The following is a 19,483-nucleotide window of genomic DNA, read 5'->3' on the forward strand; positions in this document are numbered from 1 at the left end:
CACCCGACCACCACAACAGCTGACTGGCAGCACCGATGCCGTGTGTGTGTGTGTGTGTGTGTGTGGAAGGGGAAGTTGAGCCAAGAGACGGTTGGTTTTATATTCAGCTGTCATCGCTACCCTCACTGAGGCTTGGTCTGACAGCGATGATGTCACCATGCAGGACGCACACACACACACACACACACACGTCCAGACATATGTGCAGATGAAGACATAAATTAGCTTTCCATTCATCAATAATTTGACATTTACTTGCTAAACTTTGTAGAAAAGAATTCAGTTAATTGAACACATTATCAGAGCCTGAGCTGAAGTAAGAATGCAGACTCAACATGAATCCAAAAGTATTCTTCATATTCTTAATCGTCTTCCTAATAATGGCTTGCCCTGCATGGTTTGAAAGACTGATGGTGCTCAAAACGTCACGCTCATCAAAAGTTGTACAAAAAATTAACTAGCATTTCTCCAATTGACCTGTCAGAGTTCCAGTTTAATGAAGTGTTATTTTGGTGTCTCTCCCTTTGTTTGCCATGGCCTTTGAGCCTGTCATGACACTATAAATCTTCATGCACAATTTAAGTAACTTACCATATGTGTATCTTCCTGGTCGCTCCTGGGATCTCTCGTCTTGTAGGTTCATCTGGACCGTTGGTGGGGACGGCCTGCTGCTGACTCCAACTGCTACAACTATTCAAATCAGCCTTACATCTTTTAAAATTAATGTACATAAAGTGAATCTTAGGGTGCACTCACACTAGGCAATCCAAACCTTTCCTAAGAACTCTTCAGGAAGTCTATAGGACATAAGACAAACAGAGCTTCAACATTTTCTGCCAGTATTCTTACATATATTTTTTGTGAGTGTGACTTCTGTTTTGTTTTTTGTTTGTTTCATTTGTTTTGTTTTGAAATAAATTCTTGGAACAAATTTTGTTCTGATATGTTTTGTTTTTTTGTAACCAAACTAGTAGTGTCTTAAATAATACAATTTGTAACAAGGGTAGGCGTAATAAGCTAAAGCTTCAGCCTACACCTTTTCGGTCAAATTGCTTTTTTAGTAGTAGAAATAAATTACTACTTCTACTACTATATATTTCCCTATACTGACTTCTGAACCCTAAACACTAAATATTCTGAAATTTATGAACAAAAACAAGGGATAAATGTCGTACTTTTAACCTTGAATTGTGAAAAAAGAAAGACAGATTTGAGCCATAGCACATTGTTAAAATTATTACTTTGTTTCACAATATACAAAAAAAACAAAAAAACAAGCGTAATAATATTGACAAAACCCATACAGTAAGTAGTACATCAGTACAGTGTAGTGCAACATGTTTCACAGTCAGCAGGTACATTAATCAGCCACAAGGGGGAAGCAACAGCTTGGATGATTCTATACAGTCCAAAATTCATCGACATCCACTGAATGTATTTACAGATTAACAGAGAGAGAGAGAGAGAGAGAGAGAGAGAGAGAGAGAGAAACACTCGGCGAGCTTTTAGAAGTGTGTCAGTTCATTCAGTTGGATTTCAATAATGTTGATGTGAAATGTGTGTGTGTGTGTGTGTGTGCTTAAAGTGGTTTACTGCATATTAGTGACTCAAACATGTTTAACTGTTTATGACTGACTTATTGTTTTAGAATTGAATACATTTCCAGTCAACTCTTCATGTTTTTTTCAGTTTAGAATACATGGCATTTATCTTTCTTGAATTAAAGGTGACATATCCTCCTCCTCTTCTTCAGTTTAAATAAGTCTCAGATCTCCTCAAAACATGTGTGTGAAGTTTCTTGTTCTAAATCCACTGTGATCCTGTATTTGATCATGTCTATAAACCTCTCTATTTCAGCCCTGCTCAGAACAGGCTGTTTCTGTGTCTGTACCTTTAAATATGTAAATGAGCTGTGTCTGACCACGCCCCCTCTCTGGAAGGGCTTGGGTGTACTCGGTGCTTTCTCGCTCCATGTCCTATTGTTTACGGTGAGAAGGCAGACTCAGAGGGCAGAACAAACACCTAGCTGTGGGAGTGTCACCCACCTGGGGGAGGGGCTACTACCCTTTGTGATGTCATGAAGGAAACATCTTCAAACGGCCTGTTTAAACACACATTTTCTGAAAAGTGGAGCAGGGAAAAGACGGAGAGGATGGACTTTTCTCATCATTGGGGGGTTTGTAGACGGACTAGAGACACATGTTAGAGTTAGAGGAACATAGTGAAGTGGATTTTGAATAATATGTGACCTTTAAACAAAAAAGATTTCATAATATTTTTTTTAAATGCCCAGTGAGAAGCTGCTAGATGCTGACATTTACAAAACTTTAAAAAAAAAAACAAAGAAAATGATGCCACTTTCCCCAAACTAATGCCCGTCTAGTTTGATTAATAAATATCCTCAAATAATCACATTTCCCCCATCAGATAATTCATTAGTGTCTGATGTAAGCATGTATTATGATAGACTGAAGAAATGCCTCTCTGTGTGAATAAAACATTAACAGCAGTTACTTTGATTTCATCATCCATTAAATCATCACATTAAAACAACAAAGCCCCAAAACACACAATCTTTGTTTAAACGGTATAATATTTTCATTTGAGGTCTTTGAGATGTTTTGACTTCTTTGTAGTTACATTTTGATCACAGACCGATCCAATGACTCATTTTATAAATCCATCAAATCAGATTTATTTTTAAGATTCACCTGTTAAAGGAACAGTTCAACAGTTCTGTCTTCATCTCAAATCTCCTTCCTTTTTATTTTTATCTTCTCTCTGCAAACATTCAACCTACCGTCCCCAGTTTGTAAAAGTGAAGAAGAAGAAATCATAGAATCGAGTTCTCTTTGACGCCGGGAAGGTCATAAAAAATGGTTAATCCAATATGGCGTTAACGTGGAGATTTATTTTTTGCATCTTCTGTTTTATTCTCTCTTTACTCAAATTGGTTTTGTTCCCTCTCTTACCATTTTTCATGAATTTATGATGTTTTTTTTGTTCTGTTCTTCTCCACAATGACGCCGTGTTGGCCTTTTCTTTTCATTACCCCGACACTCTCACCTTCCTTTCCTTCCTTCCTTCCTTCCTTCCTTCCTTCCTCCACACTTGTCTTTCTCCCTCACTCTGTCTCTTATGTCATGCTGGATATGGGGTCGCTGATTTTCAGACACCTCCAGTAGAGGGTTCTTGCGAAGGTGAACAGCAGGAGCAGGATCAGAAGCACCCAGGAAACGTAGATCCCTTTGGACTGCTGCGCGTGACTCCATGTTCCAAACTGAAGGACGCAAAGAGACACACGTGTGAGATGAAGAGAAATCTGAAGGGGGGGCGGGGGTCACAGGAGGATAGGTCACTTGTCCCGTGGTTCTCTATCATGACCGTCTTGTATTTCTAGCGTATATCGTTCATTGCTTTGTATCACATGACCTGTCAGGTGACGTCAGGACTTAATGAGAAACCAGTTGAAAGACTTCAGCAGGTAGACCCCGCTGTAAAGGTGATGCTAATCTGTGATGCTAACACTACGCTCAACTGAGCACACAGCCTATCATTGCAAACACTGACACCAGCTCTGACACGAGGTGGCGGAGTCAGTGAGTGCGCAGGACCCGCCTGGCTTTTAAGTCAGAGCGGAAACAAACAGGAGACCTGGATTCATGTCGTTTGTTACTTTTACTTACCCACCACAGGGGGCTGCTAGGTTGAGCATATTCACCCACCACCGCAAAAACAAAAAAATAACCCACCCATATTTGGCTAATTTCCCAAACCCTGCTTCCCACACACTCAAAGACACTCACTATGAGTCCTGCAGTGGAGGCGGCGAGGAAAACGAACAGCATGAAGCACAGCAGGCTCCTCCTCCTCGGGTACCGCCGACCAATAGAGGAGCTGGAAATGAAACCGGAAAATGTTACCGATGGCTAAAAAAAAAAAAAAAGAAAGACGCACAAAAACATAAAACAGAGCTGTTTCTGTTCTTACACTTTTCGGCAGTGTGGACACCGGGCCAAGGTTCGGTCTGAAAACTCTGTCCACTGAAAGAGAGAGAGTGAAGTGTTAATGTGTGTGTGTGTCGGGGGGAAGCTGTGTGTGTGTGTGTGTGTGTGTGTGTGTGTGTGTGTGTGTGTGTGTGTGTGTGTGTGTGTGTGTGTGACCTACCAGGAATGTGTTGGTGCAGTGCCCACAGATGATCCTGACGCCGACGGGCTGACGCTGCGGTTCAGGACTGTCCCTGCCGATGTGGACCGGTCCCAGGTTGATGACGCGTTTACTGACACAAAAGCAGAGATGTTGTTTGTTTTAAAAACTGATTTGTTGTTTCACTTCAATGTCACGTAGATTTCAGGTCACAAAAGGACAACCTGACCACTTCCACATAAGCTGTTTGTGATGAGAAGTGAGAGACACCACTAGCGCCTGACATTTCACAGTTTGTTAAAACTTATATAATCAATGTCTTCATCTCATAAATGGATCAAATGACTGCAGTGAACATTTCTACTGACTCTACCTTTAAATATTTTGCATTTTATAAACAGAAGAAAAATAATTTAATGAATCTCAAATCTTTTGAAACCTCTGCTGAACGTTTTGGAGTCTCTCTGTGCGTACACGATTACATTTGTCACTTCAAAGCAGAGTCCCAAATCGACGCAAGATTGTCTTAACTCAAAAAGTGAGAGTGGATACTAAAATAAAAATCCCTCTAGATGATTTTATTGTAGGAGAACTCTTCTCTTATGGAGCGTTTAAATTCAAAGCACCATGATAAACATCTTTTGGCCGGCTGCAACAGGCAGATTTGAAAACAACACTTCCGTGAATGTGTGTCGATGAATAGCTTTCTCCAGAACAGATGGAGCGATTAAGAGCCAAAAAAACTGAGACATGAGGGGGGGGGAGATAATCCCGCTCTGTTTTCTCCATCTCACCAGTACGGTCTGGGACAGGCGATCCTCTGCGACGTGACTTTGCAGATCAGCAGACAGTTACACGGACAGCGGACGTACTTCTTCCCAACGGGGGCGTTCTTTATGGGCTGCAGAGACACAAAAGAAGGAAAGGATAAGAAACCTAAAAGACTGAACTTTTAGCTTTAGAGTTTCCCTATTTTAGGTTGTTAAAAGCGGCTCCATCTTCTCTGAGTTTCATCAGGGGGGGATGGGAAGACTTCCTGAGACAGGAAACTGTCCGGATGGTGAAATGTGTCTTTCAGCTTAAAATAAATGCTGATTTAGCGTTTCTGACTGAGATGCACTGATGCATGTTCAACATTGTTAGCGGCACTAAACGACCCTGTTGACAGACATCAACACATCTGTAAATAATGTGTCATGAAGTGATGCCAGTAGCAGCTGATTCAGAGAAAAGGTTTTTCATTGGGCAGATGATGATGTCACTATGGATAAAATGCAACCTCATCAAACGCAGGTTCAGACATTTTTGATGTTTTTAGGGGCCCAGAGACTGATGTAGTTTCTGCCTGAACCCCCTCTCTCTACAGTGCATGACTCACCGTGGCTTCGTTGCAGATGCTGCACTTCACCACGTGTTGGTGCGTCTTGCCCTCCACAGAGATGGCGCTCTGACAGACCCGGCAGCTGATGACCGGAGCGCTGCTGCTGTCCGGGCTGCCCTGCGGCGAGTACGGGGGCGGAGGCTCGCCGGGTACTAATGCGCTGGGGAACGGCGCCAAACCTGGCGGGAAAGAGCAAAACAGGAAGAATGAATAAATGTGAAAACGTGTGAAAACTCACTGAAGGTTGTATCACAATATGTGTGTTAGTTGTTCTAGTTTTTATACATAGCGTGCTCACAGAGGAGAGTGTGCAGGCTCAGATTACAACTTTGATGTGTAGTAGAGCACACAGCGTACAGACAGTCAGTCGTCGAGTAGCTTTAACGCTGATACAGTGAGTGAAACTTGTTGTTCCTCCCTGTGGTTATCTGATTGTGAGACTCGTATCTGTGCTACATTGAAATCCCCTTCACACAAATTATCAACCTACAGTGAGTCATGTGCTGATAATCAAATACTGTGAGAAGATTTGATCAGTTACAACATGATGCTGATCTGTTAGCAACACACCAGCAGGTCTTAATCTATGAGATGAAGCACAGAAAGACGGTTTAATTTCACAGTTAACAAGAAATTATTTGCAACTAAACATATATAAGATAATCCTTTATTTATCCCACAATGGGGAAATGTACAGTGTTACAGCAGCAAAGAGAAAAGATTGCAAACAAAAAGAGAACACAGTACAATTTAAATTAAAAAAAGAAAAATTAAGAATGAATAAAAAATAAAATATGAGAGGAAAGAGGAAATATGAAATAGAAATGTTTTGACTAATATAAACAGGGAATGATCGATTATGAAAGTAAAGCATAGTGTGGTTTTAAAACAGTGTTTAAGTACGAACCCCAGTGCAAGATGCAAACAACCTACAAACCGGTGTTACGGTATAAAGCGTGACCGTGTTAACTGGTGACCTCTAGTAAACTCAGTGGTTTACACAGCGAATGCCTACTTGTTTATTTATTACTATAATGTCAGAAATAGCAACAAGTTATTTACTGAATAAACAAAAAAAACAGGCACTCTGTAGGACACTTTCCATTTTCTAAATCTGGTGTAACTACGACAACGACAACAGTTAGCACGGTCACAATTTTCATCGTAACACCACTCCCATTAATAAGTTATAATCGTTCGTTTTTACATTATAACTTCAGTTTTTATGTTACTGACATGACTGTAAAATGTGTGATATCACTCTGACTACATTGCGGACGCCTACACACTTTGATAATCTTAATTTAATAGTGTTTAAACTTAATTTTCAATCACATTAACGAAGCTAAATAGGTTAGCTAACTGCTAGCTAGCTTGCGCACTAAAAGTGACGCTTGCTTACGGGATGTTCACTTTGAGTAATTAAGAACCAAATAGTCAATGTTTGACCTTTAAGTGAGTGTGTGTGAGTGTGTGTTTGTGTGTGTGTGTGTGTGTGTGTGTGTGGTTGAGTGGGTGAAGGGGACAGGTGACATACTCTGAGGTTTTGACAGATATCCGTGCGAGCCGCCTCCCGGAGAGAAGCCGTTGGTCCCGTCGTGCTGCTCGGACAGCAGCGGCGACCGTTCCCCGTCCGACATCGCTCCCAACGGACCCCCGGGCTCTTTTTTTCTGTATTTTAAACCTCAGGAGGAGACTTTGCTGCGGCGGCGGCTGCAAGAGATTCCTGTGAAGAGTCACGCAGCTCTTTTTAATCCCAAAAGCTGTTAGTTTGAGTCCCACATGACACTGCGAGAACAGAAGGCGGAAGCGAAAAAACAAAAACATCGGTCACATGACAGGGATCTGAGTCACGGCTATGACGGACAGGTCCCTCGACCAATGGGCGAGCTCGGAGGGGATGGGTGGGTTCGATGACGGTAAATGAGCCGTTGGTCCGTTTGACAGTTCGGGCCGCGTTCAAATACTGAAACACAGCGACCTTTTGCTCAGTTTGTAAATAGGCTACTTTCAAATAAGGAACCAATGTTTTGGTTTATTTACTTCCTTCCTTTTTGATTAACATTCATATTATTCATTTTCCCTAATCTGTTATAATAATAATAATAATAATAATAATAATAATAATAAATTAGATTTATATAGCGCTTTTCTAAATACTCAAAGACGCTTTGACAGGAAACAACAAAAAACAAAGCAAAAACTATTATTATCATTATTACTAATTATAGGCCTATCAGTGGTTCTAAACTGGTGGGTTGGGACCCTAGAACGGGACGAGTAGCTATTTTCAACGGGTCGCTAATGTGTGCTAGGACAAAAAACTTGAGTCAAAAAGTAGGCTTAAATCAAGGACATGTTTATCTTCTGCAACATGTTTTGTACAGCCTCAGGTCCAATTAACTGCACTATTACTCATTAAAGGCTTTATATGTGATTTTTTGATCCAGCAGATGTCGCCCTTGAGCACCAGCATGAAACCAAAACAACTCGCGCTGCATTGTTGTGTTAGCATGCTAATGCTAGCGATCTTTATTTTGCTCGTATCTTCACACTGCATGTAAATTTACCTGAAATGAGCGTGATCTAGAAACACAGTTAAGCAGTGAGTACAGTATGTTATTCTTCTTTTCTCTAGTCCCTCAATTAAACAACTTTTATACACGAGGGGAGGAGTCAGTTGGCCGTCCTGGCGATGTAAACAAACTGAAGATAGGACTCTGAAAACTCTGAAAACATCACAGACAGTGGGACTCGGGTGTTACACCCATTGTAGACAGTCATGACTCAGAGTTATTTTCAGAGGAGATACTTGATTTCTACATTTAAGTGTGAAAAATCGCATATGAAGCCTTTAAATAAGAATTCTATGTAGATTATGTTGGATTGTTGGTTTGAACAGGGCACAAAAGTCTCCTTGGTGGAAGTCGACTGATCCATTCATCATAACAGAACACCACTCAAAGCCCCACGTCATCGTCCATCGTCATACTGCGTTACCTGTCTTCGAAAAGTGTGTCATGTTGCAAGCACAGTATGTACAAATACAATCGTCTGAAGTCAGAGATTAGTGTCACAAATCTAACAAACAAGTCTATAGATGAGATCCATGTCGTGAATAGGACAAACTTCAATTAAGAACTCGACAGTCTGAGTCTCGGATTTCCTCTCAGACAGTGACGAGCTTACGTAGGTGTTGAGTGTTGACATCAAACATTCATTGTTCATTGTTGGCGCAAAAGTTCCAGAATAACTCATCGTATCTTAGGCTCCATTTACCATATCGATCACATAGTGCACACGTTGTCAAAATCATATTTCAACAACGCCCTTCCTTCTCTCTTTATCTGCAATCTTTGGAGTCAAAGAGTAACCAATTATGTTTTTTAATGTTTTTTTCTTTCTATAATAAAGAGATGCAACCAGAAGCTGTGAAAGCTTATCGTTCATCAGTTTAATCATAGAGATAACACAGGAGGGGATCTAGGCTAGCTACAGTGAATAATTTAGCTTCAGATATTTCCCTCATGCGTTGGTGGAGGCCAAAAACAGAGGTAAAAGGGAGCAAATATTGGACCTATACATCAAGTGCCAACAAAATAATTATTAAATAACTGCTATATGTGCAGTGTTTCTTATGTTACCATAATAAGCAATACATCAATTTTAATTTTTTTAAATGTTAATTTTAAGATTTTCTTCTACTGCCCCCCAGTGGCTAAAACCTAACTTACATTTAAGAACATTGGCAAGGCCCTGACACAAACTTGTAAAGGGTAAATTCTATTACATTTATGTAAAGTTTTTTTTAATTTTTACTTTTATTTTGGCTGATTTTGACCGCACAATAAAAACTCTGTTTATTGAGCGCGAGATTTTTGTGTAGGAGAGCGAGAAGGAAAATACAATGGAGAGTACGTTTTATTCGCTCTTTGTTCCATTCATTTGAGAGCAGATACGTTGTTTTGAAAGCATTCAGAAAAGACTATTTCCTCATACCACACTGTTTCCTTGTTTAATGTTTGATATGAATAGATGTGAGTGGGAGGGAGGTAGTTAAAAGGAATCCCTCTGAAAGTTGAATCACGCTTCAATGTCAGTTCACTTGTCTTTGCACGGGGAGACTCACACATTCACAATGCTTTGCTCTCTGCTGTTGTTACTGCTGGTCTGCAGCACCCAGGCGACTCACTTTTACGGGACTGTGATGACCTACTACCCAAAAACCCCTCACACAAACGGATCTATTGAGGTATGTGCAGATTTCTATCTGGTAGAAGTTGCAACCATTCGATAAAAGTTTTTACATTATTGCTGGGATTAAGGTGAGAAAGTAAGTAAGAATCTCCAAAAACAGCACAAAAGAGGACTTTATGCATGTTCTTTAAAGCATTAAGGGAGTTTACACTTTTCTCTGGAGCATGTCATTATATCCCAGTTATCTCAAGAAAACAACAAGATTTTTCAGCTGGATAAACAACAAATCAGAATGAGATTTATTGGCTATGTTTGTGCAAACATATTAGGGATTTGACTTTGGTTAACTTTGCTTTCTATTTACGAGCATTCAAAATGAAATGTTGAACTATCAAGCTCATAAAGCATACATAGAACAATAGTTCAGTGGTGAGGAGTGAAAAGTGCTGTAATCATAGACTGTAAATATTAAAGGACGAAGCTTGAGTGACGTCAGACACCTGTTCCTGCAGGGGGAGCTGGAGGCTCATCTGCAGCAGCCGCCATGCTGGAAATGCTGTCTCAGTCTAACTTTCAGTCAAACTAACGACAGGCTGAGAGCTGGAGCTGAGGTGGTTTTAAGCCTCTTGACAAACCGTTACATGACGCCCACCTGTCAATCATGTCAGCTACGCGCCTAACTATCAATAACACGTATCGTTTTCAAAATCAAAACAGAGCTGTTATTTGTACCAGGCTTTAAACATGTCAATTTATGCTGCGAAAAAGTATTTTTTGCCTGTTGTGTGTATGTGACTTCCTGTGTTCCTGGAGTCAGCCTCTAGTGGACACTTGATGAACTGCAGGATTTTTGCACTTCCGCATTGGCTTCATTTTTCAACACTGGATGTTGCTGCTTTTCTGTAATAAACAACAAAAATGTGTTTAAAAGTAGCAGCTTTCCCCATGTAAGCATTCAAATAAACCACCCATTTCTAATATCGTTGTGTAGGCTAAAACCGGTTTTCTTTGTAATTTAACACCACAGGTGGTCCTTCGCTACAAGCTGAACTTCCGCTCTTGCGATGATTCAGACTCGTGGAAGTGCTTCTTAGGGGACTGTGGGACTCAGAGCGTAGAGCTACACAAGGTGGAGGAGAGCAGCGGAGAGTGGTGTCAGAGAGAGGGGGTCATGACCCGACAGGTTCCCAGCAACGCTCCTTTTTACCTGGAGTGAGTGATCAGTCAGAGTATTACACTACTTTACACTTTTATAACCTAAGATAGAGAATGTCAATAGTATAACAGTCCAAAATCTCAATGAATTCACAGATTTATTCTCCAACATTTTCTGAACATTGCAAAGATTTAGTAACAGATTTCACATAAGGAGTTGAAAAGTAAAAGGTTTACACATCTTCAGTACTTATCCACATCTTTCCCATGGGTTTCCACAACAGGTTAAGTGGAGGTAACTGGATAGATGACGTCGTAAATGACATCTCGTCATGGGAAGCTCTGACTCTGGTGGAGCTAAGGAACCGGTCTGACACCAACGAGGCCAACAGATCACCCCAGACCACCATCCTGCCCGCTTTGAGGTGAGAAAACACAACCATTGTGTTTCTACTTCTAGTTCTTTTTAATTCTCAATTCGGAGCCACACTGTGGAATCAATAAATTACAAGCAGTTTCTGTGCCTTATAAATCCGACAAGACTGAAAACTCTGCGTATACACATGAAAAGGAGGATATCAGGTGCTTGATTTCTGTGAAAAAAAAATCAGATTTCTGACTTTAAAGTCTTTGTCTGGAATCTGAATTCTCTTTTTTCTCAGAGTTCCTTCGAACTGTCAGAGAGATTTCAACCTGTTGGCGTTCGACCCCGATGGAGACAAGGTTAAATGCAGATATGGAAACAAGTCACTGTCAGAGTGTAACCCCTGCACACCACCATCTGTTCTCGAACTCTCAACTGTGAGTAGCAACGGTCCACAGAAACTTTTAATTAAGTTTAATTTAGCATTTTAGTTTCAGTGTGAACATAAAAACTAAGAGAACAAGCCAAGAAGCCAATATGCAACTATGGTTGTGTCTGTCGTAAACTGGATTAATGGAAAAGAAAGAGTGGGGTTGTTTTTCTAAAATACCTAATATCCAAAATTCCGATCAAAGTTATTTCACTTTCTGACAGACACCTTGTTTCTCCTTTGTAGTCCTGCACTCTGTCGTTCAGCCCCACAGACAGCAGCGATGAAGGTCCTTACGTCGTCCAGCTGGTGTTGGAGGACTTTCCCCAACAGAAGATCATCCTGACTGACACAAACGGCTCTAAGGAGTTGAAAACTAGCAACGACCCGATCAGTAAACTACCACTACAGTTTGTTTTAAGAGGTAAGACTTGATGTTCTGACAGCACGAAGATATTAAGCTACAGCGGAGTTCAAGTTCAACTGATCTTCAGTGAGGGATTTGGTTTTTCAGGAATGTTATCGAACCTATTCAGCAAAGTAAACAACATGACAATTAACATTTTTGTGGAATAATACTCACAACGTTTATAACATTGGAAGGCACCAAACTGGTGCCACTACTTGGTCTACTAAGGTGAGGGTTATGAAAAAAAAACATGAATTTGAACAGGAAATATCTAATGTAAGTATATGAAAAGAAGTGTTTCACACTGAACAGACATTTACTTACTTACATATACTAGACTCAAGTCAAAACTGGTGCTAATACTCATTGGGGCTCTGGTATAACTCAGTTGGTAGAGCACCGATCCCAATATATGAAATTGAATCGTATACTCACCATGTATAACCCAGGTTACAATCAACTACATCTATTTCCCTGTTTCCCTTCAGTTGCTCTATCAAGGAAATTAAATGTTTAACAAATGACTTTCATGATGTCATGAATAGTGTTGACACCACTGGTGACAAAAACATTAAATGTGGATGTCCAAGTCATTGTCTTGAAGCATGAATGTTTGTACCAAACTTTGGTCCAATCTAAAAAGTACATGTCAAGATATTTCAATGAATTATTAGAAAAATCTTGGAACAAGAGGAAAGGTGGGCAGACTGGAAAAACCAACTAGAAATGTCGTCTTTAGAAAACTTCAGCTTGACACCCACCATACCGCGCCCCTGTTGGTGTCGTAATGGAGAACAATACAATGAGTTGTTCTGGAATTTTTGCCCAGACAATGTTCAATGAATGTCTGATGTCTGACAGTTAACACCTGCGTGAACTCATCACGGTCTGAGAGGAAATCTGACAAGCAGACTGCTGATTAGCTGGCTCTGCAATTGCAAAACCCCAGACTCACTTGAGGTTACCCTCGAGGACCAAACTAAAAAAGTTTCTGATCTTTGAAGGCGATCCTTTGCACAGTGTTTTTAATGGACAGCTCCTTCAGTGAGCGAAGTCTGGTGATGCCTCTGTGGTATACTGAATGACTTAGAAGGTTCTTTGTTCCAGCAGAAGTCAGATATTTTAATTTTAAGTTGTGGCTCTGATTCATGGCTGTAAAGCCTCTGATGGTTTCAGTGGTGTTTGTTATTTAATAACTTGACCAGGTGGCAAATGAGTTTCTCCACTGGGGATTAAAGAAATGTTCTAATCTAATCAAAATTTGTGCTTTTCATCTTGTTCCAGTGGATGGTAAGGTGCCGTCCTGCACCGAGGGACTCTTTCTGCCTAAATTTCTGCCTCCCACTCCAGCAAATAGAGCTTGGCTGAAAACCCCCGTCAATCAGACGATTCACATCCCAATCAATGCAGAGGCAAAGAATTCCAAGTATGTAAAAAAAAATGAAGACATTTATAAGAGAAAATAAATCAAAATAACTGCAGAACTTTCTCTGATTGGATAAGAAAGTTTTATCCACATAAATATGTACTTAAATACTTTTCGGTTGCACAAGGAATGTTGTTTTGTGTAGCTTAAGACATGTTGCCCATGACATGTTTGACAAGACTGCAACAAGAACATAACCAGCTTTATAGTGCTGTTGGCAGATTTGCACATAAAGATGAAGTAAGATAACACTGTATTGTTAGTTCAAAACTACAACAATCATCAGAATAACTAGTACAATGTATTGGAACATCCAGAACATGAACGCTATCAATAAAGTAAGTTGTAGACTACCTTTGTACCTTTAATGCCTAAAAGATATGAAAACTTCCCAAACTCCTACCTGTTCTGTGTTATAACCTGTTAACAAATTGTTGCAGAAACTTAAGAGTTTTTTGACGCTGGTACTGGTTTGACCACTATTACCAACAACAACCAAAGGAATAATAATCGGCACATTTGACTCACACATTTCCAGCTTACTCACAACAACCACAATGAAGGAAACAGCATTAAAAAAAATAGCTGAGTCAGATATCAGGTTACGGTGAAATTCCAACCATGTCTTCACAACAACAAAAATATTTTTGCTTCATCTTTGGACAAAACATTTTCAAATACTTATCTGACAGCTTGTCAAACCTATCCTTGTTCTGTTGTGTTGAAGGATTTCTGAGCTGCTGTTCAGCGGGCCATACGACATTGACAAGATCACAACAGAAGCGGGACAGTTCATCCTGAAATGGACGCCGTCTGAGAGAGAGGATGGAGAAAGCCACCCCATCTGCTTTGTAGTGCAGGCAAAAAAAGGGTGGGCCACTTCTTACATAAATGATTTACCATTAGCAAAGTACAGCATATGGTAAACTGTAGATATATCTTTTACATAGTACTGTAAATGCAATAACTTGTGAAATCATTTTCTAAACAAGTTTCCACATTCAATTCCACAGTTCAAGGAAGTATCACTCAGAGCTAAGATGTGTAATTGTTACTGTTGGAAACTGTAAGTAGAAACCTTCCTTGTTCTTTCATGTTTTCAAATTCCATTTTTAATTTCCTCCATTCCAAAGTTCGGAAATTTTCTATTTTCATGTTCACTTGTGTTTACAGACCAAGAAATCGTAACTTCAACTCCAACAGTTGCTAAAACAACCACAGAGAATACAACCAACATTCACTCAGCAACTACCACTCCAACCACAACCAGAACCACACCAGCTATAACCAAGTCTACGCATGCATCAACACAAAATGCAACATCACCACTAAATCTCACCACTACTACACCAACAACCACGCAGAGTACAACTTCTTTGACTACTTCCACAGCGACAAATACAACACTCAGTCCAACTACTGTTCCTTCAACAATGAACATTCAAACTACAGCTAGCACTACACCGTCTACAACACAAGCTACAACCAATACTCCGTCCACAGCAATACAAGATACCACATCACAGCTTCATTCTACCACTGCTTCCCCAACAACAACCATGCAGAATACTACTACTACCACAGCTACCAGTACAACACTCAGTCCAACTACTGTTCCTTCAACAATGAACATTCAAACTACAGCTAGCACTACACCGTCTACAACACAAGCTACAACCAATACTCCATCCACAGCAATACAAGATACCACATCACAGCTTCATTCTACCACTGATTCCCCAACAACAACCATGCAGAATACTACTACTACTACCACAGCTACCAGTACAACACTCAGTCCAACTACTCTTCCTTCAACAATAACCACTCAAACTACAGCTAGCACTACACCGTCTACAACACAAGCTACAACCAATACTCCGTCCACAGCAATACAAGATACCACATCACAGCTTCATTCTACCACTGATTCCCCAACAACAACCATGCAGAATACCACTACTATTACCACAGCTACCAGTACAACACTCAGTCCAACTACTGTTCCTTCAACAATGAATATTCAAACTACAGCTAGCACTACACCGTCTACAACACAAGCTACAACCAATACTCCATCCACAGCAATACAAGATACCACATCACAGCTTCATTCTACCACTGATTCCCCAACAACAACCATGCAGAATACTACTACTACCACAGCTACCAGTACAACACTCAGTCCAACTACTCTTCCTTCAACAATAACCACTCAAACTACAGCTAGCACTACACCGTCTACAACACAAGCTACAACCAATACTCCGTCCACAGCAATACAAGATACCACATCACAGCTTCATTCTACCACTGCTTCCCCAACAACAACCATGCAGAATACCACTACTATTACCACAGCTACCAGTACAACACTCAGTCCAACTACTGTTCCTTCAACAATGAACATTCAAACTACAACTAGCACTACACCATCTACAACACAAGCTACAACCAATACTCCGTCCACAGCAATACAAGATACCACATCACAGCTTCATTCTACCACTGCTTCCCCAACAACAACCATGCAGAATACCACTACTACTACCACAGCTACCAGTACAACACTCAGTCCAACTACTGTTCCTTCAACAATGAACATTCAAACTACAGCTAGCACTACACCGTCTACAACACAAGCTACAACCAATACTCCGTCCACAGCAATACAAGATACCACATCACAGCTTCATTCTACCACTGCTTCCCCAACAACAACCATGCAGAATACCACTACTATTACCACAGCTACCAGTACAACACTCAGTCCAACTACTGTTCCTTCAACAATGAATATTCAAACTACAGCTAGCACTACACCGTCTACAACACAAGCTACAACCAATACTCCATCCACAGCAATACAAGATACCACATCACAGCTTCATTCTACCACTGCTTCCCAAACAACAACCATGCAGAATACTACTACTACTACCACAGCTACCAGTACAACACTCAGTCCAACTACTCTTCCTTCAACAATAACCACTCAAACTACAGCTAGCACTACACCGTCTACAACACAAGCTACAACCAATACTCCGTCCACAGCAATACAAGATACCACATCACAGCTTCATTCTACCACTGCTTCCCCAACAACAACCATGCAGAATACCACTACTATTACCACAGCTACCAGTACAACACTCAGTCCAACTACTGTTCCTTCAACAATGAACATTCAAACTACAGCTAGCACTACACCGTCTACAACACAAGCTACAACCAATACTCCGTCCACAGCAATACAAGATACCACATCACAGCTTCATTCTACCACTGCTTCCCAAACAACAACCATGCAGAATACTACTACTACTACCACAGCTACCAGTACAACACTCAGTCCAACTACTGTTCCTTCGTCAACCAGTAAAATTGCAAGTCCACCACCAGATACTACAACTGAGGGAATAACAACCTTGCCAACACGTACAACCAAAGACTCAAACCAAAGTGAGTATTATCTACGTTAAAAGTTTTCCCCAATATGATGTTTTTGGAAATATACGAAGCAGTTTGGTCTCACAGAAGTACATGAAATGACCAAGACTGCGTCATACCAAATTATGGTGTTGTCATTTGTTAAAGTATGCATCAGTACTACAGAAACATCTGCAATGTTAAGTATACAAGGATCTTACGTCTTCATCAACACACAATGTTTTAGAAGTAGTAGTTAGGCTGTGCAGAGAGTAAAAATGTCAGCTTGGGTGGGTTGTTGAGGAGAATGGATAGGTTGAGCACAAAGGACTTTCAGCCAGGAGACCAGGGTACAATCCCTTAGTGGACTTAAAGTCAACTTTGGCTCATATATTCCCAACATGCACTTTATAAAGTTATGTACCTCACAAATGTTTCTTACTGTCCTGATTTAAGAAGTCATGTTACTCAAACATCAATCCTTAACTGCGTTGTAATGTTGCTTCTCTTCACCACTAGTTGTTGTAGTTTGGAGAATGAAGATTTCCTCATCATCTCCACTGTCTGATGAACACATCAGGAACACTGTCATCCAACAGGTCAGTGTCCTCTTAAGCAATATGTAATCGAATGGGTACACATTTTGTTTTTGTTGAAAAAATTATCAAAGTTTGTACTTCATTTTGCCATTATGGAATACTGCTTTGAATAATAAATCCCTTAACATGCTACTTTTACAACGATTACAGATGAGTCAGAATCCCACCGCTAACAGCTGGGTTTGCTCTGAGGCATAAAGAGCAGATAAATGTTGCTACTGTACATGTTCCCCCGGAACAACATGTCTGAATACCAATGATTCTTTTTCATCTACAGATCAAAGATGAACTGGTGAGACGAGGGCTGCCATCAGACATCACTTTACGCCTTTTGAGCAGTGTGAGACTGGAGCCTACATCAGCGCCCCCTGCTGACATAACCTGAAAAATGTATTTTCTGCTACCTTTCAAATTGAAAACTGAAGGAGAAATACTTTTTTTTTTTCAAACCAAGGGGAAATTTAACTTTTTTCACTCATTTGTTGAGACACTTACAGGCCAAAATACACACTCATAAACAAACAGGATCCTATGGACATGTATTAATGGAGAGATGTCAGATTGAGGAGTTGCACACTAAAGAGTGTCCAAGGAGTTAGGGGTTTGATGCCTTGCTCAGTGGTACTTTGGCAGTCCCCAGATAATCAACTTGCATCTCTCCAGCTACCAGCCCAATTTCCGCAATGGGTCCCAGGTCCTTTCAAACTGAGCCAATGCCGCCCTCAAGTTATCCACTGATAGGATTCTTTCACTGGCAGAAACTGTGAACGAATTTTCCAAATTGCTCCATTATTTTAAACATTCAGACAAGTTTGATGTCTGTGTGCACAGTATGAGTGTGGTTGTAAGGATGTGTTAAGCTAAGACTGTGTTGATGTAAAACCATGCAGGTCCATGTTTTACAAAAAAGTGTTTTTGTTGTATTTTGTGTTATGTCCTATATATGTAATGGTTCTGATGGTATGTTGCACTTCCTGTCAGCACCTGTGTTGGATTGTTAAAGCTGTTCATTTGCATTTACTGAGGCAGCTTCCTCCTCTCTAGATCATTGCTTGTGTTTTTACTTTCTGATGTTCATAGCTTTGGATCAAATCTACTGCTTAATGAATTGTAGAATTGTATTTGTAATATACTTTAGTCACTGTAACCTTCTTTTAGCAGAGACGCATCATAACAAGAACTACAACATTTTTTATGGGGCCTGATGCAAGTGACGAGTTGACTTAAAACGCATTTCTAATAGAAATAGAAAATGACCTTCTGAGAAGACTTTGGCATGAGCAACAGTGTTGTTTAGATTCAACAATTTAAAGGTGGAAAAATCAATGCTTGTGGCGATTATATTTGTATTTATTTTGTATTTAAATGTTGTATTTTTGCTAAATAATGGTGAAGAAAGGGTAATGATGGAGTTCTTTATATGCATGGCACTCTGTAAATAAACTTGCCTTGCCTTTAATCATGGTGTTAACACTTGGGAACTCAGGGAAACTTGGGATACCATCAGACTCCAGTCTCTGAGTTTTGTAAGAAGAGTGTGTGACTGGAAGCTGCAACCACAGTGACCCCCTCTGGTTCAACAAGCCACTAGGTCCATTTAGAGGAACTTCTTATCTTCATTAACATATGGGGTTAGTGTGGGCAATGTGGATTTTTTAATGTTTAAATTTCCAAAGTTTGATTTCATACCACATATGAACCTTTACTGTGGTTACTATTATCTTCAGGCTTGGAATTAGAAAGTTTGAGTTATTTCTCATGTTATCAGATTTATAAATGTGAAATAAAATCAATTTTTAATGCACTTAATTTATCAAAAGTTGCGTTAAGTCAACACATGTGGTACCTCGTTAAATTTTCTTGAGAGGATTTTTTGTCAACAGTCCAAGTCTGTAATTATGGGCCTCATTCACCAACCAGCATGAAGTAAAACTGAGGCTGTGA

General features: G+C 40.2%; 2 protein-coding genes across 2 annotated transcripts; one reads left to right on the top strand and one right to left on the bottom strand.

The window, feature by feature from the left end:
* Positions 1–1,221: 1,221 nt before the first annotated feature.
* Positions 1,222–7,351, bottom strand: LOC132958280 (type I phosphatidylinositol 4,5-bisphosphate 4-phosphatase-B-like). The gene is made up of 7 exons (XM_061031007.1): positions 7,065–7,351; positions 5,525–5,706; positions 4,941–5,047; positions 4,168–4,279; positions 3,991–4,043; positions 3,807–3,897; positions 1,222–3,280 (listed from the first exon to the last, which is right to left on the bottom strand). Exons 1-7 carry the CDS (start codon positions 7,165–7,167, stop codon positions 3,137–3,139), a joined length of 792 nt encoding a protein of 263 aa, XP_060886990.1. The 5' UTR covers positions 7,168–7,351; the 3' UTR covers positions 1,222–3,136.
* Positions 7,352–9,637: 2,286 nt separating this feature from the next.
* On the top strand, positions 9,638–19,465 carry LOC132958676 (mucin-2-like). Its single transcript, XM_061031652.1, has 11 exons — positions 9,638–9,779; positions 10,752–10,936; positions 11,164–11,304; positions 11,542–11,680; positions 11,920–12,097; positions 13,367–13,508; positions 14,236–14,379; positions 14,522–14,574; positions 14,682–16,973; positions 17,460–17,539; positions 17,817–19,465. Exons 1-11 carry the CDS (start codon positions 9,666–9,668, stop codon positions 17,922–17,924), a joined length of 3,576 nt encoding a protein of 1,191 aa, XP_060887635.1. The 5' UTR covers positions 9,638–9,665; the 3' UTR covers positions 17,925–19,465.
* Positions 19,466–19,483: the final 18 nt, after the last annotated feature.

The sequence above is a fragment of the Labrus mixtus genome, chromosome 23 (assembly GCF_963584025.1).
Source record: "Labrus mixtus chromosome 23, fLabMix1.1, whole genome shotgun sequence".
NCBI lineage: Eukaryota > Metazoa > Chordata > Actinopteri > Labriformes > Labridae > Labrus > Labrus mixtus.